The 27,702-nt window shown below is 33.9% G+C and overlaps 2 protein-coding genes across 4 annotated transcripts; one reads left to right on the forward strand and one right to left on the reverse strand.

The window, feature by feature from the left end:
* On the reverse strand, positions 1-5,959 carry LOC117111637 (RNA-binding protein 4.1-like). Of its 2 annotated transcripts, XM_033254594.1 has the most exons (7): positions 5,809-5,958; positions 5,088-5,214; positions 4,644-4,837; positions 4,013-4,258; positions 3,647-3,712; positions 1,634-1,912; positions 1-774 (listed from the first exon to the last, which is right to left on the reverse strand). In XM_033254594.1, exons 2-6 carry the CDS (start codon positions 5,211-5,213, stop codon positions 1,636-1,638), a joined length of 909 nt encoding a protein of 302 aa, XP_033110485.1. In that variant the 5' UTR covers position 5,214; positions 5,809-5,958; the 3' UTR covers positions 1-774; positions 1,634-1,635. The 2 variants fall into 2 exon arrangements, with proteins under 2 accessions (XP_033110485.1, XP_033110486.1); XM_033254595.1 differs by lacking the exon at positions 1-774 and having other exon boundaries at positions 1,722-1,961; positions 5,809-5,959.
* Positions 5,960-6,173: 214 nt separating this feature from the next.
* LOC117111635 (digestive organ expansion factor homolog) lies at positions 6,174-27,202 on the forward strand. Of its 2 annotated transcripts, XM_033254592.1 has the most exons (20): positions 6,174-6,441; positions 6,763-6,808; positions 7,311-7,392; positions 8,377-8,475; positions 8,684-8,863; positions 9,171-9,256; positions 9,621-9,713; positions 10,162-10,284; positions 10,978-11,063; positions 11,661-11,723; positions 13,173-13,366; positions 14,152-14,308; positions 15,235-15,331; positions 17,465-17,550; positions 18,436-18,518; positions 18,854-18,930; positions 19,404-19,475; positions 21,309-21,433; positions 25,583-25,681; positions 26,173-27,202. In XM_033254592.1, exons 1-20 carry the CDS (start codon positions 6,281-6,283, stop codon positions 26,405-26,407), a joined length of 2,244 nt encoding a protein of 747 aa, XP_033110483.1. In that variant the 5' UTR covers positions 6,174-6,280; the 3' UTR covers positions 26,408-27,202. The 2 variants fall into 2 exon arrangements, with proteins under 2 accessions (XP_033110483.1, XP_033110484.1); XM_033254593.1 differs by lacking the exons at positions 25,583-25,681; positions 26,173-27,202 and adding an exon at positions 22,028-22,585 and having other exon boundaries at positions 6,175-6,441.
* The last annotated feature ends 500 nt before the right edge of the window (positions 27,203-27,702 follow it).

The following is a 27,702-nucleotide window of genomic DNA, read 5'->3' on the forward strand; positions in this document are numbered from 1 at the left end:
TGAAATTTTCAGGTTTGTGATCTTTTAATACAAAAGCAATGCATGTTCACAATAACAGTAAAAACTCCCACAACAAAAATTTATGTTCTACAGCCTATCCTCGGTTAAAAATTATGGGAACTAAAAAGCAGGGGAAGGGTGGTGGAGACGATTACTCTCAAGCAAGATACTGTAAGCTTCTATATCTAGAGTACTTTTGTTATTTATTTATCCATCATAAGTCATGATGACAGAATTAATTTTTTAACACTACATTATGAATGACTCATTACAAAGCTAAGTCTTAAAAACCAATTAAGATTCGCAAGAACTCAACATGAAATACACAAACAAACAACTCAATCTATCCACCTATTAATATTTACAAGCAATTCTTAGATTGGCAATCGCTTCAACATTCACCAACAAATCCATCTATTCATGAAAATTTACATTTATGACTCGAAAAGGAAAATCTTACTTCAAGATATCAATCTAAAACTGGGGAGGGAGAATTTGACTTGAAACAGGTTAAATATTTATGACTGTTCAATAAGCATAACTTGTTAATTCCCTAGGTACAAAACTAATCAAATATCTATGATTATTTTAGAATTACATTTTAAAAAATGAATGATTTATATTTTTGTACTGTAAATATATGTAAAGATAAGATTATCCCAGAACAGGTTATTCCCTCTGAATAATTGAGTTCTTTAATTCAGCTAAAATAATCGCTATGGCAACAAATTTGACACAAGATGAGTTTTCCATTGTCCAATCACCTTACACACCCTGAGAAAAGAACAAACAGAAATAAGAATGTGTTAAAATTTACATAATACATATTGTTAGCAATGCTAAGGGTCTCACCTTTACATTACTTAAACCCCTCTCCCACCTAGGTTTATTTCACCTGAGGGTCACAAGAATTCTATGAGTCAAAAACTTGTGATCTTTCGAGCTCATTACGTGTTAGCTACGAGTGAGGTAAGAACTTATGGAGTTGGTTACGAGTTATGTACGAATTATGCCGAGCAGAGCACCGAGTTAACTACGAGCGTAACAAGTTTGTACCAAATTAGATACGAATTAGGTATGAGCCAACTCGTTTCGGGGTGCTCGCATCAAACTCGTAGATGACAAAACCACCATCGAGTATCCAGAGTCGTGTACAAGCTAGGTAGGAGTACCCCTGAGTACTCTACGAGCTACCTAGAGTCCTTCAAGTTTACTACGAGTTATCTACTCGTGGCACTAATTTTGTACATGTTCAAAATTAGCGGCACAAGTTCAGAACTGCTACGAGTAGGTAAGAGTTCTTCCTGAGCTTTCCGAATCGTCCTACTCGGCGGCAAACTTTTGTAACTCGTATGCTGAAAAAAACCCCTAGCGGGAGAGGGGCTTTACAGGTTATTGTGTTTCTTGTATCCAGATTAGTAATTAGTGTTAATTCTATGTATATATTTTTATTGCAGACAAATTTAGACTAAATTAGATCCCTTAAAACTGGCAAACCTGAGATAGTTGCCCAGGTATTATGGTAATCATTATTCAGAAGAGAAAAAAAATGATATGAACTCATTTCACACAAATATACTGATGACGATGATGGGATGCGTTTGACTCAATGAAAATTAAGTAATCAACTTACGTCTAGAAATTGACATCTTCGGCAAAATTGATAGGTCCCATGTTTGACTGCTGAATAAAGTGAGAACTGTTATCAGCTGGCATCCGATTCAGCTCCCGCTCTTCAAACGTTCGTGCTGCCGGTCGCTTCCCTTCCATGCGGCTGTAGTACTCCAAATCGCGTGGTAATGGAGCGCGCTCACGAAACTCCTCTACAGGACGTCGGTACTCTTCAGGCGGTGGTCGTCTGAAATCTTCAGGTGGCGGGGGTCTCCGGTAGCTTGTGGGAACTGGGGATAGTCTGTTGTAGAAGCAAACGAAGACTTCTGAGAATGGTTGTACATCCATTCCTAGAAGAGAACGATTATCTGTTAACTAAAAGGAAAAATGAGTAAAGTTATCACGCAAGCACAGCTCAGGGGTTGGGAGTACAGCGTACAGTCAATTAACGATTAACACCTTATATTAACCAAATTCAACTCTTTAAATATAGCTCGCTTCAGACGAAAATTCATTGCTTTAATTGCTTTGCAAAATTCATTGCTTTAATTTAATAAATTATAAATTAGAGCGAGACTTCTAAATAAAACGTTCGATTAACAGAAACCGTAGTTATATAATTGGATAAAGTTAACATTCAACGACTTTCGTTTTAATTACAATAGTGTAAACCAACGGATACCTGCGAAAGATACGAAGATTTGGTTACTTTACCGAATATAAAACATGGAACCGTTTGTTACTTATGACTTAAAGCTGACTTCGTTATCATACATTACCGTACCGGGCCGCGGTAGCTCGAATGGCAGACCTAAGTTTCCTGACTTGATTACTTGCTTGCCTTGTCATCTGTCACTGATTATATAACTCCAGAGGTTTCATATTATCACACAAGACAATCCGAGACTATTTTTCAAGTCTACGAATTGAGTTCGTCCAATCGATCTACAAACAGGTACTGCGACCTGTGAAACCTTTGATCTGCGAGGCGATCCAATCTATCAGCGAAATAGTTCATTGTTCAACTAAACAAATGTTTGATCTGCGATGTGGTTGGATGGTTTACGAAACAAACCCCTCAATCTTCGAAAGTCCTTCAATCTGCGAAACAAACCCTTCGTCTACCAGACACTCTGATCTGAGATGCTAACTTGGATACGGGTTTAATTGGTTAACAAGGTAATATGTTAGTGAAGTATGTAGTTATTTCTTGTAGCCATGTTCTGAGAATACATACAACTCAATTCTAATGTTGATGAACGCCAATTTCATTGACAGATTCATTGGTATGGTACGCATTCACTGATCTTTAGAAAAAAAATTACTAAACCACACATATTTTTTAGGGCAAGAAAATTGAAGGAATTGTGAGTTCCACACAATCGCGCTGAAATAAATTAAAACTAGTTAGAAATTGATTTATTCAATTAAATAAGGCAGTTAAAAACAAACAAGTCTTAATGTTGAAACATTTTTTAATTCAAAGAGCGAGAAAGAAAGAACCTCCGAAACACACCAAACTTTTTTGATAAGCTGAACAATAGGCCAAGCGCGAAGCTAACAGCCTACTTGCAGCAGCCATCTTGAGCATGACTGGGAATACGCGTTCAACATAGAATATAAGTAAACGCATTAAATATCAACATAGTTATCTCAAAGTAATCTAAAACGAACATATTACATTTTATTAAAATGTAATACAATTTACATAATATTTGACATCATTCATCAAATAATCATAAATCGAAGATTAGCAATTTATTATGTAATTATTAACATCAACATGATTTACTACAAAACATAAAATATCAAAGTACAATAATTTTTTTTTCAACGAATAAAGCAATATTGTATTAACCAGGTCACATTACACTTAGTCTCTATATCATATATATTAAGTCTTTTTTAAGGCAAAATATTAAATAACAACATAACAATAACAGTATTTATTCCTTAACATTAAACTGGTGACCTACTGATCATCCCGACAGCCCCACTCTCTCTCAAATTATTATTTGTAATGCAATGAACCTACCGTCTTTCATAACTGTAGTATGGATCCCGAGATGGAATTCTCTCATAATACCGATCATAATATTCTCTGTAAGAAATGGAATTAAAAATGATTAGTTACATCTTTGACAACAGTTTGTAAAATTTCTTATTTATTTAAAATTAAAGTAAAATAGCACTGATATTATATGGAAAATTAGAATGAAATATTAGAAATTAAAGCCTTGCCGACCATAACAATATTCAGAAAAAAATACTGCAAATATGTATAAAAATGTAACTGCAGTATTAAATCGTTAGTAAACTAAAAGCTCTTAGAAACAAGCATTCAACTTTCTTTACCTTAAAAAAAAAAAAGAACTGATTAGCTACCAATAACATATCATACCTGGTTGGGGAATATCGCCTTCGATACCCAGGGGGAGTAACTGGTCTTCTCATTGGAGGGCTACGGCTTCTCTCTCTGTACCCATAGCCCGGCGGGGGCAAAGGTCTTCGGTAGTAGTCGTCAAATTCATAATACCCATCACGCATTGGAGAAGGGTAGAAATCACGTCCATTGGAGTAACTATCACCACGACCACCTCCTCCGCCACGACCACGCCCTCTTCCTCGACCTCTAGGCCTGCCACCTCTTGAAAAAAAAAATTTCAAATTAAAAACGAAATTTTGTTATGTTCTATTATCTAAATAGAACATGAATAAAATATTTTCAAAAATAATTTCATACAAACTTTTTTATATTCTTTTTCCCTTTAATTGGCGCCCCAGTATTATTAAAAACACAACGCCAACATATATCCTGTCTCTTATACACATCAGATGTGTATAAGAGACAGGAATTATGCCGGGTGGGCGAAGAGGGTAGTTGTAAGAATAAAAATGTTGCAAATATGAACAATTATTTACAGAGGAAACACAAGGCACATAAGTGAGAGATACATCAAAATCAATACCTATACTACATATTAATGGATATACTGTAAACTACGAAAAGTTCAGCAGTATTCAGTACTTGCCCATTAGCATTTGTGGGGCATTCCCGTGAGAAATGTCCTGTTTTTCCACACCGGAAACACTCTCCCTTGGACCCCACACCAGGGTTCTTGTGTACCTCAGTTGTAGAATACTGGACATTTATCTGACAGTCATCTATCATTGTATGGTGCAGCCCCCTGACAGCAGCTTCAGCCTCCATTTCATTTTCCATATGCTAAAAGAGAGACAGAGAGGATATCATTTAATTCTTTAACAATAAACACAACATTGAATGTATATTCACTCCAAAACAAATAACATATTTCAACATCCAACTTCCTTAAATAAATTAAGTGACTATAATTCAATCGCAAGCATAATCAAATAATAGGTTATTTATCATATTTTTACTTGTTTAATTTCAAAAGTATTTATTAGCATCAATATATAGTCAGAGGAAAGACAAATGGAAAACAAACACATACAACAAATCCATAATTCCTGAGGACGTCACACTCTGCAACTGTGCCAAATTGTTCAAAGCTATCCCTTAACTTTTGGCTGTCGTAATTATTGGGCAGATTCCCAACAAACAACTTCTTTTTCACCATGCTATATATATAAAAAAAAAAAAAAAAATTTCATTACATCTCATTCTGTCAACATTTTAAATTTCATTAATTGACACACACACGGATTGTCAGTGTAACTATAAAAAACAACACAATAAGTTTGAGAATACAAACTGTGTAACTCAGTGTCTGTACTGTACTCTGTGTGAGTGATTGGCCTTGGCCTAACTGTTGACAATCCAATGAATTGTGATTAAATTAGGATTACTTTTTTTTCATACAAAAAATGTTTCATGAAGGATGTACTGTCTCAGTCTGATATATGAGGTAAACATAAAATTTAAAAAACTTCCTTATTTAAATTGCCTTATTTACACAGTACTCCACAAAAAGAAGCTGAGGTAGCCTAGGCCTACCCATGATCCACCAATAATGACCCACGCCGCGCCACGCCGTTTTAGGGACGCATCCCGCCGCTTGTATTGGATCGAACACGTTTCACGGTCAAGCTTCTTTTTCAACTTGTTTAAACGATATTATTTACAGAAGTAACGCTTAATATTCATTACGCCTAGTATTCTAAGCATTTTTTACATACTGATGATTCTTAAAAATAAATCTTAAAATAACTTACGTGTCTATTTTATTGCTGAAACTCCCTTCGAAATAAAATAAAACAAGGTGCCGAACACACGCCACAAAAAGGACACAAAGCTACCTACAGATATAGATCCGCAATCGGCTATATAGAATACGCATGCGTCTGTGTATATGATGACTTTATTTCCACGGTCACTCGATCGAGAAACGGAACCAGCAGCGTAGGTCCAAAAAATTGAAAATTATTATTAATAAATAACCATTTTAAAATATTTAATGTACGCTATTCTATATATTGTTTTTAAGAGTTTATATATATTTTTTTATGTGTTATTGTCTATACCTTAGAAACATTTAATCCTTAACAATCTTGTGATGTAAAATCAAAAACTTACCGAAAACTGCACGAAGGTCATTCGATTTGTCAATAATATAATACACGACAGACATGTGGGAGAAATGTTAGCTGGCTTTATTTTTAATTTAGAATATTTTTATATTGAATAATGAGGGGAAAACGGTCTAGACATAGAGGAGGGATCCGTGGTAGAGGAAGAGGGTCGAAGAAAAGACGTGTAGACAAATGTAGGCCTAGTCCCGGTCAAATGAGTTCAGAAATCCACGAATCGAATTTGCCGTCGACTGCCAACACGGCACACGCTGGAAGGTGAGAATGAGATGAGTTTCGTGTGATACAAAACAGAAAGGTCTGCTTAGGCCTAGGCCCAGTCGGCTACCGGCATTCTGCTACTATTTTAATTCCCATTTATCCTTATGCATATGAAAGCTTGGATGATCAGGGAGCTAATGGGACGAGTTTGTTTATTTTAGTAGTAGTGAGGTAAGGAAGAATAAATAGGCCTTTTCCAAGCAAGGTACTGTAACTGTAGAAATAGTTGATCCTATAATAGTTAGGCTAAGAAACAAAAAATAAAATGACATATATAAATTTACTGACCCACAAACTTTCTCTTTTGGTTCACTGTAGTTTGACGGGCAAGATGGACCCAGCATCACTTCTAAAGACAGCAGATGTAAGACCATGCTTGAGAATGAATGAAAATGTATATAAAGAATTTAAAAAGTATCTCTGGTTTGATTCAATCAAACCTGCAACCTCTCACTATCAAGACGAGTATCATACCCAGATCCAAACCCAGGCCAGGCACTTTCTTTCATGTAACTGACTGAAACGTAAGCTAGAATTTAAGCTTAATGGCCAAATTTTGGAAAACATAGTAAATAGGTAGTTTCGTCGCACGACGTTATCCTTAACTTTAACGTTAGTACCCAACTTGCAACGCGATAACTCCGCCCCTTTTGTAAACAATTCGAAATATGCATGCGCAAACCAGTAACTAACGTCTGTCGAGCATGTAAAATCCTGAAATTCCCTGATTGGTAAGTTACAGTATATGTGTGCTAGGCCTACTACAAGCAAGTATTTGCCAAGAGAGTTGGCTAAATTAATCAAAAATAGGGAAAATGTGACAATTATTTTCAAAATACTGTGTAAATTTTCTTCACCTCTTTTAGGATGATTGGAGTTCAGAAAGTGAAGAGGAAAGCCCTCTAGACCTGCTTCTTTCATCATTTGGTGACAAAAAGAATTTAACTCGTAAGTAATAAATAATGGTAAACTTAAACTTGGTTAAGGCCAAGTAAAAAAAATACATGTTTCTCGTCCGCGCCCGCTTCCGTTTTTGGAGCCCCTCCTATTTTTTGTTATTTATTCTCTTTTAATTGCAGAAAAAGAGATAACAAATTATCCCTCCAAAACCCCGTAAATACCTTTTTTTTCGGTAAATACACCGTGCGCCAAAGTCTTCATGGCCTATACATATTATTTTTCTCTAACATTCACATATGATAATTGTGAATTTTAATGCCTGAAAAATGATAACTAGTCGATGGCCTAGCTAGGCCCACATTCGTTATGATGCGTGACCACCCGCGTGATCTCACAGGCTGGCGATGAAAATGATCGTACGACATCGCCGAAGCGAGCGAGGTTGATTATTATTGCATTATTTTATGTGATTATATATACATTACACCTAAATAGGTCATTCAAGCGTATGTATAGTGCTGGTGGAACATGGCAATCTGATCTTGGGGGGAAAAATAACAAAAAAACTGTAATAACAAAATAAAAGAAAATAATAAATAGTGCCTCCTTTCTTTTTTTAGAAAATCCGGACGAGAAACATGTATTTTTTATTATTTGGCCTAAGCTATTTTTAAACATGATTAAAATATGTTTTTGCCATTATTTTATAATACTGGACCTACATTTATTCTGAGATTATTTTGAAAATGTAACCATTCTGAACTCCTCATCTCGTCATTGGATGGAAGTGCCCTATTCTTCTTTTTAATCAGTCTAATATTTACTTTGTTGTGGCTGGAGGTAGGTAAGATAATACATCACTAAATACAGCAATATTGTATATGTGTACATATTTGGTAGACTCTAGATCAATGACGGCTTGCTTATAATTGTAGGTAAAAGCGTTGTAGGTGCATATGAGCAAATTTGTTTACATTTTCATTCATCTGCTGACACTCCAAATGTTAATTTACTGCCTTTCTTTACCGTCAGGTATGAAATATGATGATAATAAAGAAGAAGGGGATGAAGATAATGTAGAAGGAGATGAAGATATTGATTTGTCCGATGACAACTCAAGTTATAAATATGGTAAATCATTTATTCATAAATTTCACAAATTCTGAAATTGCATTCTAGATTCAATTTTTTTTTTTGTCCATTTAAATGTTTTTTGGAAAATTGGCAAAGAAAATCAATATTTTACTGTTTTGTATCTTGATATGTGATATATGTTCCTGGAAAATTTCACATTAAAACTGCTATAGTAACAATTGTCATTATTTTATTTGTGATAAAGAAATAGATGAGAAAAATGCAAGACAGGAGGAACTGGTAGATAATGAAGATGAGGAGAACAAAGAGCAGGATGAGAACGAAGAGAACGAGGATGTTGACGAAGGAGATGAGGATGAAGAAGAAAATGGTGATGACGCAGATGATGAGTCTATTGAAACTTCAACAGGGGTGGAGTACAAAGGTACTTTTAGAATCATCATTACATGATAATTAGAAGTAATTCTTATATTCTTATACATTTTTTTATAGGTGTTATTGTGGGACTATTATTTTGTAATAATTCTTACATATTTAATGTAGATATAGTATTGATTGTATTTAAAATGTGTTCAAAAAACCAACCAATTTAACTACCAAATATGGTACTTCTATATTCAGGAGTTTTTTTGAAATAAACAAAAACTGTTCGACGTTATCATATTAAAATTTGTCTAAAAAAACTAAAGAAATTGTGTTCGTGATTTCATTAAGTTATCATTTATTTTTAGATCCTTTTTTCAGAAGAGTTAATCATGTAATGGAACAGAAAGACATTGACAGACTAAAGGAAAAGCCAGGCACTATAGAAATGAAGGTACTGTACTCTGTTTCAGTAACATAACAAGGTAATAATATTAAATAATTGTAATGTACAGTATTATAATCATTGGCAGCCCCATCTCAAAAGACTATGCATCAACCACCTACGGAGAGGGATATACATTATTAGAATATATTTTAAAATTATATTATTATTTTCCCCTTTGTTAATCACATATCATGCATGTAACATTTCCATTCCTTTTTTATCTGTTTTTGTATAATTATAATTATTTCTCATTATTTTTTAGCACTTTGTAAATTGCTATATTTATATATAAAATTAAATATTTTAAATTTCTTATGGCTTGTAACAAATTTTCTTACATTATTCAATTATCGACTATTATTTATTTCAGTGGCCGCAGCTTGGTCAGATAAAATTCCAGTCAAGTGAAAAGAACCCTACACAGCCACAAATATGCCAAGAAAGTAAATTATCAGAGCTTTATGTAAGGCATTATTGTTTATAATTTTCTGTGATAAATCAAGACTAATTTATTTCTTGTTTTACCTGGGTTAACAACTCAAAAATATTATATATTAGGGAGAAAATAAACAAACAAGAAAAAGGCAATATTAATTTAAGTTTGTCTACTCCCTTGGGCAGTGTTTCCACAATTTGGTTCCTCTGAATTTAAACATCCTCTGACCTGACTGTTGTTTTTGGATAGGAAGCTTTAAATTACCTCTAGTACTTCTAGTATTGTGGCAATGAACTCTGCCCAAAGGAGTAAATATGTCAGTAAGGTATTGGGAACTCTGTCATCCAAGCATTTCTTAGTGATGATGATGGTAATTTTAAAAAAAATTGATGATATGTTAGTCTTACAATATAGCATATAAAGAAACACTGTTCTTTTTGCATTCCATTGGATCAAATGCATGTTTCTGTTTCAGGTTCGAAAGAGGATATCGGAACGATGGCAGGATGTTAACAAAGAGTATCTTAATGCAGCTAACCCAGATGAGGTCTTCAGTCCATTGCAACGAGAAATCTTCTCCATTATGAATGGGTATAAAGTAAATAGGCACTTTTGGAAAGTTTACTGTTTAATTAAGATGTTATGAAGTAATTGCACTTCCCATCTTGGATACTTGTTCGTTTGGCCCTCTATTTCTTGGGTAGAGCTCTTAGTCTCTCTTTGCAGGATGCCACACTGGGTGCTATCACAACATTCTCAGGAAAGTTATTTCTTTCTGAGATCACTCAATTGCTGAAAAACTATTTTCCGATATTAGCTTGTTTATATTTACAAAAAAAAACTTTCATAGAATTACCTCAGAGGCCCTTTAATGGAGGTAGGAAGAAAAATAATTTGGAGAAGTTTAAAATATGTTGCTTAATAACTTATATGATTCCAAAATATCTTCCTCTTGTCCACCATGGGACAAAGATAAATATTATTTAAACATAATAATATACATTTTATGTGTATGGTTATGATGTGTTTATATAAAAGCAGTTAAAGAAGTAATTGTTCTTAGGCAGTTTCTGTAATAATAATATTAATTGTAATGTAATTTATAAATTATGTAGTACATTTCTCTACAGTTAGAAAGTGCTTGTATGTACCTTGATTACAGTTCTGTGTCAAAGTTTCATTAGACAATTTTCATAGTTTTTCATTTTCCCCAATTGATAAAATTAAACTGATTATTATAATATTATATAAGGTAAATCAATACCAAATAATACCTTGGTTTTTTTTTCAGGATTTGCTATATTGCAATAGAACACATCATAATGCTGAGGAGCTTCGACTTACATATTGTCTGCACGTTCTTAACCACATTGTTAAGTGAGTTTTGCTTTATTTTTTTTATATCAAAGTTGGTGCCTGTGAGTGTTTAACACCAAACAGCCCAAGCCTGATACCAACACCCTCTGGTTTGGTTGTTCTACAGTACCAATTGCACTATAAAGCCAGGCTGTTTTCATGGATTAATCTCATTAAGGACATGTTTTCTGTTGAGCAAATTTTTATATATCATTAAATTGTAGATATCAGAATTAGACTCACCTTATTTCATCTTGTTTAAATGGAAATTTTTCAACTAAATGGAGTGAAGTTGGGTAGCTTGGTGGTAAAGATTCTCACCTAGCAGTCACAGGGTCTTGGGTTCAAATCCTGTCAGAATCCAGGAAAAGGCAACTGCACTCCTTAAGCCTTGTTATGAGACTTAGTTTATGTAGCGCATCATGTGTATATGTTTGCCGTGTGAAGGGATTGCCACCTATCTAATAGGACAGTGTTAAAGTCGCTATTGGTAATCCTTGGCATGTGCCTAAAGGAATAAACTAAAAACCAATATTAGAATTCCATGTATCATTGCAGAAACAAGAGAGAAAGTATTTAATTTCTAAAACATTTATTTGAAATTTGACTGTCTTGCAGGTCAAGGCAGGTTGTCCTCAAACACAACACTATGCTGTCTCAAAACCAAGAGCTGGACACAGAGTAAGTAGCATAGCTCAGATGGGCTAAACTGGTGGTTGCCTTTGTGTTTACACCATACCATGATAATCTTTGGGTCCCTGGTTCAATTCTATCATTGTCCTTGTGCTTTTCCGCTGGTAGGCCAAGAGGCACACTGTCCTTTCAACCTTTAAACTGTTGTGAGAAAGAAAAAAATAATCAGTAAATTGCTGAACAAACTAATAGTATTCAATTTTGACAATTTAAAAAAAATTGGATCCAACATTGTTTATTTTACTTCTTCGTGGTCTTCTCAATATTGTAGTTTAGGTTATAGTTGTCACAGGATATGAGATATGAGATTTGAATTATGTCTTACAACCCAACAATTACATGTTTGTGTAAAGTGATTGGATGGCTATAAGGATTATGTTGGCCTCAAACATATTCTACTTGAATCTCTTTAGTGGTTCAGATTGGATTTTGATATCAAATAAATCAATGAAATATTATGTATTGTTTGGTTGGTAAAACCAAGTCTTTTCAGTCAAGGACTTAAAGTTGGAAGTCTAGTGTATTGTTTGAAGGAGGCTAATATATTAAATGCTTGTGGTACACGTCATACTTAGTTCTGAAAAGAACTTGCTTTTGTTTTCAATTGAGTTGCTTCAATAGACCGATTCAGTGATGGCCATCACATGACCTAACTTGGGTGTTGGATGTAAACAATGGACTGGCACAGTGGTGTTTATAAATGGAGATTGCTATTGCAGCCATCCTTTTGCTGTAAAGATCATCATAATTCCCAGCAAATTATACCAAATTAAATGGAAATTGAACTTGAGAATTTTGCTATTACTCCAAAGAATACATGGCTGCAAACATTAAGATTGTCCACTTAGGCCTAGGCCACTGCACATCTACAACCTGTTTAGTTATGCACGAGGGTCTTTGACCTGTGAACTACGCTACGATTTTAGGTTAGCTAAGGTTTATGAAGGATTACTTTAATTTCGAAGCATACAATGCTAGGAGAATACTAGGATAAGTAAGTAACTACTGAACAATCGTATTGACTTTCCTTGCCATTTATTTCTCACATTAACAGTGGCGGGGTTGTTTTCGCGACCATAACATTACCTTTTCCTATACTTTCTCACTGATCGCACAGTAATGTTTTCCATGGTATACCCAAGTTATGTCACGTGACTGACTGTAAACAACATCACCGAATCGGTCTATCGTCATCAGGGGAGTCTAGTGTATACATCTGACTTGTGTGATCTTATTGAATCTTTCGGAAAAGTAGGGGTCCTACCTTGATGCTGCTTGCATGTGAACAAGAACTTAGCAATCACCTTACTACAGTTGTTACAAAAGTCTACATTTGCCTTTACCTATATTAGAATAGTAACTTTTATCCGATGTTTTTATATTTTTTAAATTATTGGTAATGATTTGAAATTCAAGAGAAAATCCTTTTTCTTACAGCGAGTTTCGTGACCAAGGTTTGACTAGGCCCAGAATTCTGATTCTGGTACCATTTCGTGATGCAGCGTGGAAGATAGTAAACATGTTTGCAAAACTCCTGCTTCCAGCAGACCAACAACAAATTAGTCACCGTAAGCGGTTTAACCAGGAGTATGGTGATCAGGGGCACGAAAGTTCGAAAATAAAGCGACCAGGTATGATCTTAAACTTTCTTTTCCTTTTATTTTTCTCCTAATACTAGAGAAGTGGCAAACTTAAGTGTATCCTTAGGCTCCGGAAACTGTATCCTCGGGTTCAAAGAAACCTATCCACCAGTTTGTGCGTTGAATTTTGCTTTTACCTGCTCTAAATTGTGTGCTTGACTTCATGGTAGGCACCAAGTAAACCTTTTTAAAACAATAATTAACATTTGTCTAATTGCTGCATCACAGCTAAACTTGAAAGCTTAAGAGACATTGCTTCAAATTGATTAGATTGGTAAAAAATGATCCTTAATGTTTAATAAAAGAAAAGTCAGTCTCATTTCAATGTTATTTTTGAAACAAAATAATTGTTATTTATGGGAATTATAAAAAAAGAATTTTTTATCATGATAAAACACTTACAAGTTAAAAACAAGCCTGATTCTTAATCCTCAATTAGGTCTAATTATAAAATCATCTCAGGTTTCATCCTGTAATTAATAATATCTGTTCTTGCTGTTACTTACAAGTAAAAGAAAATCCAATTACACCATTAAGCCTGTTTTTCACTAGGCGAATTTATTCGCGCGAATCAAAGGCGTCAGTTCGGTTCCTGAGCTCTGATTGGCTGCACTCTTATTTCACTTGGCAGAAAGTAGAAACAGTTTAAACTACCGATTTTCCTGAAGCGAAAACTCTGATAGAAATGTGAGTTCGCAGACGCATGCACCGAAGCTTGGAAAACGGGCTTTATTAGTATCGTTTCACTTTTATTTTGTTCATGTGTATTTTTGTAGATGATTTTGAAGCTACCTTTGCTGGCAACATAGATGATCATTTCAGACTGGGTATTGGTATTTCAAGGAAGAGCATGCGTCTGTACACAGATTTTTATAAATCCGATATCATCATAGCGTCTCCATTAGGATTGAGGACTGTAATCGGAGCCGAAGGGTACAACTTTTAAAATGTTTATCCTCTTGTAGAGTCTATGTGGCCTTGTAAATTTTAAGGATTAAAGACATACTGTGATTTAAATCAAATATGAATTTTTCTATAAATTCATTAGATTTCTATGAAAAATTAAAATGAACAATGAAAAAAAAAAATCCATGCCAATTGCATAATACGATTCTTTAGTCTTATACCCTTAAAATTTCATTAGCAAATTTACATATTTTTATTTTTAATCTTCTGTAAAGTATGGTAAAACTTAATTTTTTCCCTATGCCAAGTGGAGATAAAGGTAGGAGAATAACCGATAACTCGCTACGTCATTGTGGTGAACTGTGTATTAGTGTGGTCTGTGACTACCTAGCCACCTAGCACTGTAGCTACATGTTCACATCATTCCACAATGACAGGGGCTGAAATGAACCATAGCATTGGGGTAATCTCCTACATCATTCCACAATGACAGGGGCTGAAATGAACCATAGCATTGGGGTAATCCCCTACATCATTCCACAATGACAGGGGCTGAAATGAACCATAGCATTGGGGTAATCCCCTACATCATTCCACAATGACAGGGGCTGAAATGAACCATGGCATTGGGGTAATCCACTATTTTTCCGAAGGATGCAACATTGCAATGTATTATTTAAAGTGCACATGAGCCAGGTCTTGTTTCTACCGACCAAACTCTGGGCAAGGAGCGGCTCAAGCCAGCGCCGATGTTAAGGCTGTAGTTAGTGGGGTCCCTGCCATACCGACACTAATAATGATAATAATAATTCTGGGTTTATACCATTGTAAATGTTGTAGCAGCAAATTTAATGACATTTTGTAGTAAAATATCTGTTAATTTGTGTGAATCATTGAAATGTTTCAATTTTATTGGTGGAGTTACTTTAAACTTCAAAACACTTTCGTTTCAGAGACAAGCATCGAGACTGGGATTTTCTGTCATCTGTTGAGGTGCTAATTATCGACCAAGCTGATGTTTTTCTAATGCAGAACTGGGAACACATTATGGTAGGATGTATTTATATAATCTTACTCCATTTATCCTTCTTTTATAATATATATTATTCGTTTCTTCTTTTCTTTTTTTTTTCTTTTATTCTTTTCTTTTCTATTATTATTCTTTTATGTACAGTTAAACTTGCCTAAGTCGACTTTGGTTTAATAATTTCTAAATCAATCTAATTTTATATGCCAAATTGTTGTGATTTCCATTATTTAATAATCTGTAAGTCAAATTTTATCTTAGTCCAACAATATTTCTATGGCAATTTGGATTCGACTTAGGCAAGTTCAACTGTATATGTTATTGGCGTAAAATAAAATAAGATAATAAGAGAACTAAAGCTAATAGCGAAGGTATTCACGATATTGAAGGGGCAGGGCATAGCAGAATAGTTTATTCCAGGTTGAAGGTTTTAAATTTATCTTATAAATTGCACATAGCTGAATCTTTAATTCACATAGTCCAGTTGATTCACAGTGTTTTTACAAACTAAAGCTTTGTTGACACTATTGAATTCTCTTTGACAAAGAAACTGTTGTATGCCCATATATAATCATGATATGGCAATACTGGTATATGGTCATGATGTGATGTCGTCATGACCGTATTTAGGCATGTCACATGTTTTGTCTGGAGTTAAATTTATATATAACACCACACATATGTGGCAGTGACAAGGGGAAACAATCGCAAGTCAGAAAAACAAGTTTGGAGTTATTAATATCTTGTAAAAATATGAATTCTAAACTTTCCGATAATGAAAAAAATCAATCTTATGCAATAAATACTTACAAAGTTAGGATTGTTTTAATATTGAAATTCATTCCTGTTTGTGAAATGCCTAAGCGAAAAAAACAATGATAAGCATCGTCTTCGTTTAAATGGTGACTTAACTTATTCAAAATCTACTGATATTTAGCACATTTGTTGTTTATATTATTTCCAATACATTTGCCAAGTCTCGTGTGGATTCCATATCAATAAAATTTTTAGTAGGCCTAGCATGTTTAGGCCTAGTTCCTGTGAATTCTGAGCAAAATTTGTAAACTCCCAACACACAGAAAGACTATTTTTTTCGTGTGGTAAACAGTTCAAAATTATTCATTCAAAAAACACATTCAGTAATTATTTTAAGCTATACTTGCTTCTGTATTTAAATTTAAATTATTATTAAACCGAAATTGGATGAAAAAAATAAAGGATGATGCATTCAAGTTCGCACAGAGCATGCGCAATGAGTAATACAATGATGAAATAATTAAATCAACCAATCAGCGGGCCGTTCTCATAGTCGTCGTCAAGGAGAGCTTAGGTTTGTGTACATGAAATGAACCAGATTTTAATTGGTGAAAATATAGATTATCTCAACCATAGTTGAGCTTATAAAGGTTGAGCTTATATTAGGTTTATAATGATGCTAAACACGACATGTCAGGCTTTAAAACGTGTTTGGTAATAACAATGATGAGCGTTTTATAGGGTAGACAAATTTAATTTTTCCTACTTCCTGGTTATAGCGACTCTCTAAAATCATTATTTTTGGCATGTTAAGGTAAATAATAAGAAAAACTGTTGAGTGAATCCGATAATGTAATATTTAAACTACATGATTCTGTTGAAAAATCGATTTGTGAAAATATTGGCCTCTACCATTGTTTTGGCCTATATTTTAAAACGGCCAACGCGACTTCCGACAGTTTCCGCTTGTCACCGCCACATATAGACCTTATTTTATTTATTTTTTTTTTGGAATACTGATTCTTTAATGTAAGGTTGGGCTTGGAATTCCAGTAACAGGAAGCAGAGAATAAGGCTGCAATTTCTGAATTTGATAGGCCTTTATCATTTGAGGATTCTTATGAAAATGTTGCGTATGCGCTAGAATACAAGCTAGAAGCTGCTTTGGTGTCAGATTCCGTTTTAATAAAATGATTGATTATTATATTACTCAGTGTAGTGATAATAATTTCATTAAAAGATATTTATAAGATTCTTGTATCTGTCGAAGACATCACTTTGATGTTTTAAATCTTTTGAATCACCATTATTATTAGAACCTAATGTATAATTATCTTGTTTACATTTTTTGTAATATTATTCCAGTATGAAATCTAATTTTATTTGTTTGTTTTAAAAAGCATATTATGGACCATCTACACCTTCAACCAAAAAAGGCTCATGACGTGGACTTTTCCAGAGTGAGAATGTGGACCCTGAATGGTTGGTATGTTGGTTTTTTATTATTATTTTGATGAATTTTTATTTTGGATAATACCTGTAGCGCATATCCATATCAGAACAGTTTCAGTTTAAGTAGTTGAAGTCAAAATTATCTACTGTGTCTTTGCATTGTGGCTTTATCAGCGAAATGCGCTATATAAGAGTGGCATTACTTTTATTGTTATTAGTATTACTGTTATTGTATTATTGTTATTGGCTTTTGCTGCATTAGTAGAAAAAGCCTTAATTTTTGTTCTGATTTTTTTTCTTCTATCCTGTTTTACTATGGTTTTTGAACTGGGGTTTTCTGACCAACACTTTGGTCATTTTCCAAGCTTGGATCTTTTTTCAAACTTTGTCCAAGAAAACACCATATATCAAAGATGTGCATATTAAAATGTGATGTCATTCTGCGTATTTTGAATATTAATAAATGGGTAATTAATCTTTTGTGTTAATGTAAATTGCGTTTTCGAAAGTGCTTCAAACTAGCTACAGCTATGTTAAACACAAATTACTGTGAAATGCATAAACAATTTTCGGCCTCAACTAATAACATTATTCAAGGTAGACAAACTAAAAATGACCTCCGCATTTAATGTTATTCTTATTTTATTATCTTTTTCATCACTATCATAATTATAATGGAAAATAAAACTCAGGATATTCAGTACTTTTATGACTAGTTTATTTATGACAGTACACAAGCTTTCGTGCACACAGTGCACTTCTTCAGGTGAATGCACTATGTGCACGAAAGCTTGTGTACAGTCATAAATAAATTAGTCATACAAGTACTGAATATCCGGAGTTTTATTTCCTATTATATATTAGACTAGTACGGCTTATCTGTTTTTTTTATAATTATAATGGTTATTAATGTTTACAGGTCCAGTTACTACCGTCAAACTCTTGTTTTCAACGAAGTTAATGTGCCAGAAATCAACGCTCTATTTAATAAGAAGTGTTTTAATATCCTTTATTTTTACACGTTATTTATATGGATTAATTTCACAATAATATGGTAGGGCAGAGGTGGTCTCTACCTTCCATCTGTAGAATTCCCTCCCATGACTTTTCTGAAAGTTGTAATAGATGTGTATTCAAGAATATGTTAATAAATTCAAATATGTACGCCAGATGGAGGAAAGTGTTGAATGTCAACCAATAATGATTATCTCGCATGTTTTACTTTACTGTTTTATGATTACCATTTCTTATTTTTCAATAACTGCAAAAACATAACTAACATAATCTATGTTATCACCTTATTTATTAATATTTTAAAACTTCCTTAACTAAAATAAATTTCAGTGGTGGAGTCGCTGTTGTCAACCGACAGATAATGGCATCAATATGTCATGTAACTACTCAACTGCCACAGGTGTGTTTGCCTGCAATTTAACGGTTGACTGGTTTCATAAGTTGTGTTGGAAATCAAGAAAAATAGAATAATGCTAATTATGCTCCTCATTATTGGTAGTCATGGCAACGTTTTGTACAGTTTGAGTAATTTATCTATTGAATAGTAATAAGGACACAAGCATAGTGCACCGGTATCGTTTATTTACATCCTTCAGTCTAAAATCCTGACCATTTTCTTTCACAAATTGTTGTATGCCCATATATTAATCATGATGTGCATATATATATCCATGATGTTGCATATTACATGTTTTTGTCAAATGAAATTTGATATTCTGGATCGAACAGTTTATCCTCTCTGATCATCAATTGGATAAATTTGAAATTTTAATTTTGAATTTGAATTTGTTTCTAATAAAAATGCTGATATTTGTTGTTAAAAAAGGTGTTTTTTTTTTTGTTTTTTTTAAAATATTTAAAACACTTTGGCAGGTGTTCCACAAGTTAAACTGCAGCTGTTATCCTAACGAGGCAAAAACACGATTTGATTTTTTTATCACAAAGGTAAATATTTATCTTAATATACTGCAGACATAGATTCTAGGCATTTGTGATGTGGGCAATATTTGTATAGCATGAATACATCTATTTGATATTGCCAGTTTTTAAAATATAATTTTAACAAATAATAATCATTTTCTAACAGTTTTTTGCATTATGCATGAGGGCATGCACAAGGCTCAGGCTGCCACTGCAGCTGTTGTCCTAGTGATGCACAAACACAATTTGTTTTTTTTTTTTTCATCACAAAGGTAAATATTTATTTAATATACTGCATACATAGATTCTAGGCATCTGTGATGTGGGGAATAATATTTGCGTAGCATGAATACATCTATTTGATATCGCCAGTTATTAAAATATAATTTTAATAAATAATAATTTCTAACGGTTTGCTTGACAACCAATACGCGCCCGTTTTGACGAGCTACTCTGATTTCACGAACAATCTACTTTGATTGTGTTACAATGGTACCAAACACTTCATTCTAATCACAATCTGTGACCTTTAACAGTAAAATCAAAATGGCTCACTTTTGGAGATTTACGCAATTTTGCACAACAAAGCTGAGATAATTTTGATTTTGTGAAAGTAAATCAATATAGCTGTACGCTAGTGTAAACAAACAAACAGGGAAATACTTATGGTCCAGACTGAATATAGTGTTCAAATTGTTAGTACATGTCGGTAATTACCCCCATCTATCAGATTCTGTAAAAAACCTGAAACACAGAGATCACCGTGTTTGGCAGTCAAGCGTTGCGTTACCAAACACAGAGATCTCCATGTTTTGCGAGCAGAGTGTTAACATAATTTCGAACGTTTTTTTTGCGTTATGCATGAGGGCATGCATCGTAATAGTAAAAACGATTTTATCATTTTCCATGATTATGATGTCATTTGATTTGATTTGTGTAATTATTTTTTTATCGTATACGACACGTGATCAATTGTTATTGAATCGTGCTAGTGTGAAAACTTTTCTTATTTCTTTTATTTTGTATATGATCAATTGCTTCTTACTTTTTATCGTTATCGTCATAGTGTAAACAGGACTGTAGACTAAGGCCAAATGAAAAAAATTATTATGTTGGCCAGGCCCTATTGACCCAAAAATGTACGAAATTGAGGTTCGGCATTTTATTTAATTGAGCTAAATGGCTGGAATAGGCCTATCTTTCCGGACAGTAGTTGATGCAACAGTGTTGTGCGATTGTTTTGCTCTTCAATATAGATTTGAAAATGGTCTTTGTTGTATTTTTGTGTATTTTCTACTTTTTAGGCATAAACACATTATTGGTCAAAAAAAAAAAAAATCCTACTTATCTACCCATTTTTTCGATTTTTTCTAAAACGTGGCCAACACTAACCATTCTTTAGAAAATTTTATTGCAGCTCACTGTTTCACATGTGTTAATAGATCTGTAAGGTTACGCACTAAGCAACAGTCAATCTAAGGGTATTAAGGGTATTAATATGAAAGCTTATGGATGATAGTAGGAAAGTAAGAGGATGTTAGCTAGATGAATGTAAATTATAAGTGATTCTTAACTATACTAACTGTAGTGTTTTTTTTTTGTTTTTTTTTGCTCAGAAATTTTTTGTGTAAAGTATTGGAAGGGTGCAAACTTTTCCAGGTGGAAATTTTATGCCAATTCATTGTCGATTGGCCTTCAATACAGGCATGCACAATTCAAACTATGAAGTAGCATATTGTTAGATTTAGAATGAAAAGTAGAACAAGAAACTAATTTTTTAAGGGTTTCCAACTAATCTGCAGACAGTATATCAATTTTGTTAATTTTTTTGAATACATTTCTCCGTAATATTTCTAGATACTTCCACAGTATAGTGATGCTGTCATGTCAAGGACCCTAATATACATCCCATCATACTTCGACTTCGTACGAGTACGTAATCACTTTAGGAAGAACGACTTGAACTTTGCCCAGATTTGTGAGTAAGTATTTTACGGTCTTCTTTCTAACTGTGAAATATTATCAGATGGTTTGAACGATTTTTTTTGCAAAGATTTTTCATGCGGTATGCTGATACAACACTAGTATTCAACACATGTCGCGAAACAGAGATCAATGTGATACGCCTTCTTTCTTAAGCAAATTAAATGACAAAACAGGATCTCTGAAGATATTTACATGAAGAAGAGGAATATACGAGTGTGAAGAAAAAATGTTGCACAACTTTAAATAACAATAATAATGGTCGACTTATTAAGTGTATATTGTAGACACCTCTCATTGGATCAAGCACATATGGAACACATACTCGGGTCCCTGGGGAAGAATTCCATGATCAGGGGCGGATCCAGAGATGTCCAAAAGGGGGGGGGGCCGAAATTTGGGCCAATCGAGACAACAATGACCTAGGGGGTCCGGGGGCATTCCCCCGCGAAATTTTTGTGTTCTAGACGCCCGAAAATAACATTTGAGGCGTTGTGGGCTATCATTTCTTTCTTTTTTTCTTTTTCCCCCTTAAATCCGCCCCTGATGATGGTGAAGCTGTAATCAGCACATTTTGTTTTTTAACCTACCAGGTACTCACTTGTACTCCTGGGTGGAGAGAGACAACTGTAGGTAAAGTGTCATGCCCAAGAACAGAATTGAAATACAAAGCGAGGGATCGAACCTCCAACCATAATATTGAGAAGCACAACTGCAACCACCGTGTCAAACCTCTTAACCCATTGCATCCTTTGAAAGAGTAAGGGTTTTAGCCCGAAGGGAATTTACCCCAATGCTATGGTTTATTTCAGCCCCTGTCATGGAATGATGTGAACATGAAGCTACTATAAGCGCCTCTTTAAGGCTGCTAGGTAGTCACGGACCATGCCCATACACAACAGCACAATGGTGCTGAGAGTTATAGGTTTTTCTCCTACCTTGTGGCTACCAGAAGCATGCATTAGAGGCTGGGTAGTCTGTTTAAAAATTAAATACACATGAATGTTGATCACTGGGGAAGCATCATATTTGCTAGGTATTTAAAGTAGATTAGCTTTTTATAAATAATAAAGCTTAACATAATGTTGTTAAGTCTGTTAAATATATTTTATGTTGATTATATCACTATTAGTGGTATAATATAGAGTTGAATAGCTTGGTGGGTAAGATGCTTGCTTATAATAATAATAAAAATAAAAATAATATAATAATAATAATAATAATAATAATAATAATAATAATAAAATTATTAGTAGTAGTAGCAGTAGTAGCAGCAGCAGCAATATAATAATAATAATAATAATTTTAAAATAATAATAATATTAATAATATAATAATAATAGTAATAATAATAATAATAATATAATAATTTATTCAATTTATTCCAATAATGAAAATAGTAATAATAATAATGAATAAATATCAAAATATTGCATTGAAGTGAGTTCAGTTAGTTATTAAAACAAGAGTTAGAGGGCAAGACTGTCATGAAAGTGAGGCATGTTGTGGCCAAATGGTTAAGTTGTCGCACAGTCCAGTATTGAGTAAAATATGGGAGCTCAAAAGATTGCCTAAAAATCCGAATTTGTTTTTCACTATAGGTCAATACTGGACTGTGCAACAACTTAACCATTTTGCCACAACATGCCTCACTTTCATGACAGTCTTGCCTTCTAACTCTTGTTTTAATAACATGGGAGCTAAAAAAAAAAAATCCGAATTTGTTTTTCACTATAGATCAACAGTTTAATGTCTTATTAATCATGTCCCAAATTATTAGTTCTGGAAGTGGTTAACAAATTGTTTATTTAACATATTTTTCATAGTTCATTCTATTAAACAATGTATGCACAAATAACTTTGAAAGGCAATTACTGTACTCAAAATCATGTTCATCTTGACTCTAAGAATTCTGTATTTTCACTTTCCAATAACTTAGGCTTAAAATGTCCAATTTGAATGAATGACCCCTCATTTTAAAAATCACTAACTCAGGTATCTGAAAATACCAATAACTTGAATTTCAATTTTTGCTACAACTTAGCCATTTTGCCAAAACATGCCTCAAGTGTTGTATTAATGATGTTCTAAAAGACTGGATTGTAGAAGACATGTATTGAAATAGGGAGACTGTTCCAAGTGATTGGTGTACAGCGAAAAAAAGAGTTGTGAAATAGAGTAGTAGAGTAGAGCACCAGATGAAGAAAATGCATATTACTGCTGTTGTCTTAAAGCCCTTGGAATGTTGCACAAAAGAAACAGTTGGTCTACCAGTGGAAAATAGTAGGCTGGCTGCATAATTTATTTTGTATTTAATCAAAGGGTCTTAGGTTTGGATCATGACTTATTTAAATGCTGAATAGGCAAAGGCAGACAGTCTTAAGTTTGCATCCTTGCAGAGGCAATATATTTCCATAGTATTATATACCGGTATTGGTATATTCACATAAATGTTGTCATGGTCTTTAGCATTTTTTTTCCCTAATTTTTACATTTGGAATTATATACTTCAATTAGGCCAGTAATGTGAAATACTGAGACTAAAACTGTACTTTAAATCAAATGTTTGTACTCGCAGTGGCAGTTTCAAGGGTTACATTCAAATTTAAGTACCATTTCTGGCCATCTAGAGGTGCCATAATCATAAATTTTTTTTACCTCAGCCTTCCATGTTTGTGTGTAGACCGATGTTCCGCAAACTATGGTCCACAGCCCAAATTTGGGCCGCGAAACATTTTTGGAAGGCTGCGAAGCCGTCTGGAAATTGAAAAAAAAAAAATAACAAAGAGACGTTTCATCATGGAGAAAATAGTTTTTAATAAAGCCGCTTCATTGTTACAGCAAATGCGTCGCTTGCCCACTCTGCTAAAGTGCCAGATGATGCGTGCTATTTGAGTTATAAGCGGTTTTTGTGTCTATGCCCCCTCGGGAGCCTTTATCTGTATGTTTATTCCTGATAGTTTTGTATGCAACATTATTTTCTATTAATAAATATACTGTAAATATTGCTTTTTTAAGCATTAAATACATGTCATGCACGGATCCAGAGTTTACCCTGGCTTTCGCACAGATGGATTCCCATATTGGGAGAGTCATGAGAAGAGAGCTAGCTTGTTTTGTTGCTGGAAGATAAATTTTAGATATTTGAAAAGTTTTTGTTTTCTAGATGATTATTTGAATTGCATTATGAGACGTCTAATATTGAATACACTCTAAATTCATAGTTTTTCCCTATTTTGCTATGGACAATTAATAATTATGATGATGAAGAAGATGATGATAATGAGGAGGAAGCTGCGCAAGATTAATTAACAGGCCCTTTTATGTGAAGTGTCAAGCGATGCCCGTAAATTTTGATTGTTTATCAATATCATCATGTTAGATCCAAATCACGTTTTATGCAAGCACCGACGAGGAAAAATTAAACATATTAATTTTGATATGTACATGTTTTATGTTATGTGTTGATTGGTCTTAGTTAATAATATTAGTATAGTTTAATGGCTTAATGTAATAATATTACAGTTTAATAGTTTACAATAATATTCCAGTTTAATGGCCCCGGAACCCCAAACCCCTACTTGGGGCCCTTGGCGGTCCCCTAGCCCCAATCATTAGTGCTCACGCTTAGCTCGCAACCTGACCATTTCACTTCTCGTGGCTATGGCCCTGCTATGACGTGTGTGGCTGAACCGTGTTTGGTTGAATCATGGTAGAAAGAAAAAACAATCAACAATTGTCGGAGGGGGGCGGGAAGAAACTGGGGAAACACAAATGTATGGTATTATTTATTTAATAAAATAATATTTAATTTGCAATAAAATTTTATCACTGAGAAAACAGATAATAATGTCAAAATATTGTATATACATGGAGGCTTCATGATAAAAATTTCTTGCCAAGATTTGGTATGTTGGTCCCTGGCGCGGCTGGGCTGCTGGGCCGCGGCTTGGTGCCTGGAATCGTAAATAGGCCGTAAAGTAAAAAATTTGCGGAACGCTGGTGTAGACCACATCTGTGAAAGTCTCTTCCTGGGGCCCCCTCTATTTCAAGTTTCTTATCCATCACTCAGAAAATTAGACCTATTAGATTAGATTTATGTGGATCAGATTTTTGGTCACTCAATGATGCTGTATTCAAATTTTCAGGTACACAAGTCAATCAAACATCTCCAGAGCTCGTCAGCACCTATTAAAGGGAACTCGTCACATGTTACTTTACACTGAAAGATTTCACTTCTATCACAGGTCTTTTAATATTTTTATTTCAACTTCTGTTATTTTGTTTTATATTGTTAATTTTTTATATCAATCTATAAACAACAGAAAAAAGTGTTTAAAACGCATACATAGAAGCAACATTTAATTATACAATTTAACTAAGTCGAATTCAAAATGACATTGAAAAATTGTTCGACTTAGATAAAATTTGACTTACAGATTATTAAATAACGGAAGACAACAGTTTGGCATGTAAAATAAGATCGACTTCGAAATTAATCGACTTAGGCGAAATATGTATTAATAAATACATATTTATACGCACACACATTTTAATCATACTGAGCTCTATCCACACTAACATATTTTATGTGACAAATATGAGTGATGTGCCCATATATGGGCATGATGATGTCATACTACACCCAAATATGGGCATATCACATTTGGTTGTCACATAAAATTTGATAGTGTGGCCAAAGCTTAAGGATTTGACAAAAGTGAATTTTTGTTCACAGATACAAGTTGAAAGGAATCCGTCATGTCATTTTCTACCAACTGCCAAGTTACCCACAATTCTTTAGTGAAATTTGCAACATGGTAGATAACCACTCAACTAACAATCACAATTGTTCCGTTATTTATTCGACGTTTGATGCGCATCGATTGGCTGGTGTCGTGGGGAAATTACGTTGCTCCCGTATGCTGTCTTCAAATAAAGACACATACTTATTAATAACTGGAACTCATTAAATTGAGTTTATATATTGATTGCTAATGTGTGTGATGTTGAACACGTGTAAACAAATGCTTTCACTTTTGGATTCAGTTTGCACAAAACGTAACAGCTAATGATAGTTGCAGTTAGCCTGTGGCAGCCCCAGCCTGCTAGACTGGCATGGACCTCCCTTGGCTTCCAAACCATGGCAAAGTTGTCCGACTAAAATATTAATTTGCTAATCCAAACAATGTTACTGTGCTTGCTAATTTATAATTTTGTGATCTTAATGCACAAATTTGGGCCTTTCTAAACAGTCTAGAACCTGACCGTGGCTTTAGGCGTTTCCCTGACTCTGACCCCCTTGTGGCTCCGGAAGCTTGTCAACAAGGGGTCTAACAACTACTATTTTCAAGGGAGACTCAGCTGGCCCAGTCCCCCCCCCCCCCCCCAAATTTTTCAAAAAAAAAAAAATGAAGTCTAAAAGTGCCATTTCCTGCCATGTAGAGGTGCCATAATCATAACTTTCTTATCTTACCCCAAACCATTGTCGGGCTGAGGTAGTATAGACCCTCCATTTGTGAAAGTCCAAAATATATTAATGATGTTTCAGCAAATACTTCCACCCTGAATTCAATGTTGCACAAGATGTAAACAGCAGAATACAGCCTGATTCTAGCCAGATGAAATGCAAACAAATATTGATTTGTTAAAAATGAATTATTTGTTATTAAGAGTGTGGTGTTTATCTCCCTAAATCAGTTGTCAATATTTTCTACAATGAAGCAGTTGATTTGAGCAAATATTAAAAGTGGTTTTGACAATTTTTCTTGAGTAGTGTATCAGTACCAATTTGTTTCCACATTCATCCTACTTTAAATGTAAAAATTCTTAAGTTTTATATTTCGTTTAGGTAATGACTTTTGAGTGTATTGAAGGAAGTACAGTATTTGCATATAAATTAATTCAACAGTAAATTAAAGACAAACAGCACTTTTCAGACTAACACATTATTGCACAAACTTTGACTGCACAGTGGTCTTCATCAAGTGAGTATTGATTTGCTAATCCAAATAATTATAAAACATGTTTTGACTGAAAGTACCAGATGGCATTTGTGCATATATTATGTACAAAATACCAAGAAACAGGCTTAAATTAAAGGCCATTATTTTTTTTTAAATGACATTAAAAATTACCCAGAAAAATGTCTTTATGATAGCTAATTCAACACTATCCTTAGAAGACAAATTTCCAACATGTTTATACATCTTTAAATGCGCTCTGAAGGTCATAATTTTCAGTTTTTTGCTTACGTAGGACACTCTCT

The sequence above is a fragment of the Anneissia japonica genome, unplaced genomic scaffold (assembly GCF_011630105.1).
Source record: "Anneissia japonica isolate Jap-2015-1 unplaced genomic scaffold, ASM1163010v1 scaffold287923_len1623670_cov205, whole genome shotgun sequence".
NCBI lineage: Eukaryota > Metazoa > Echinodermata > Crinoidea > Comatulida > Comatulidae > Anneissia > Anneissia japonica.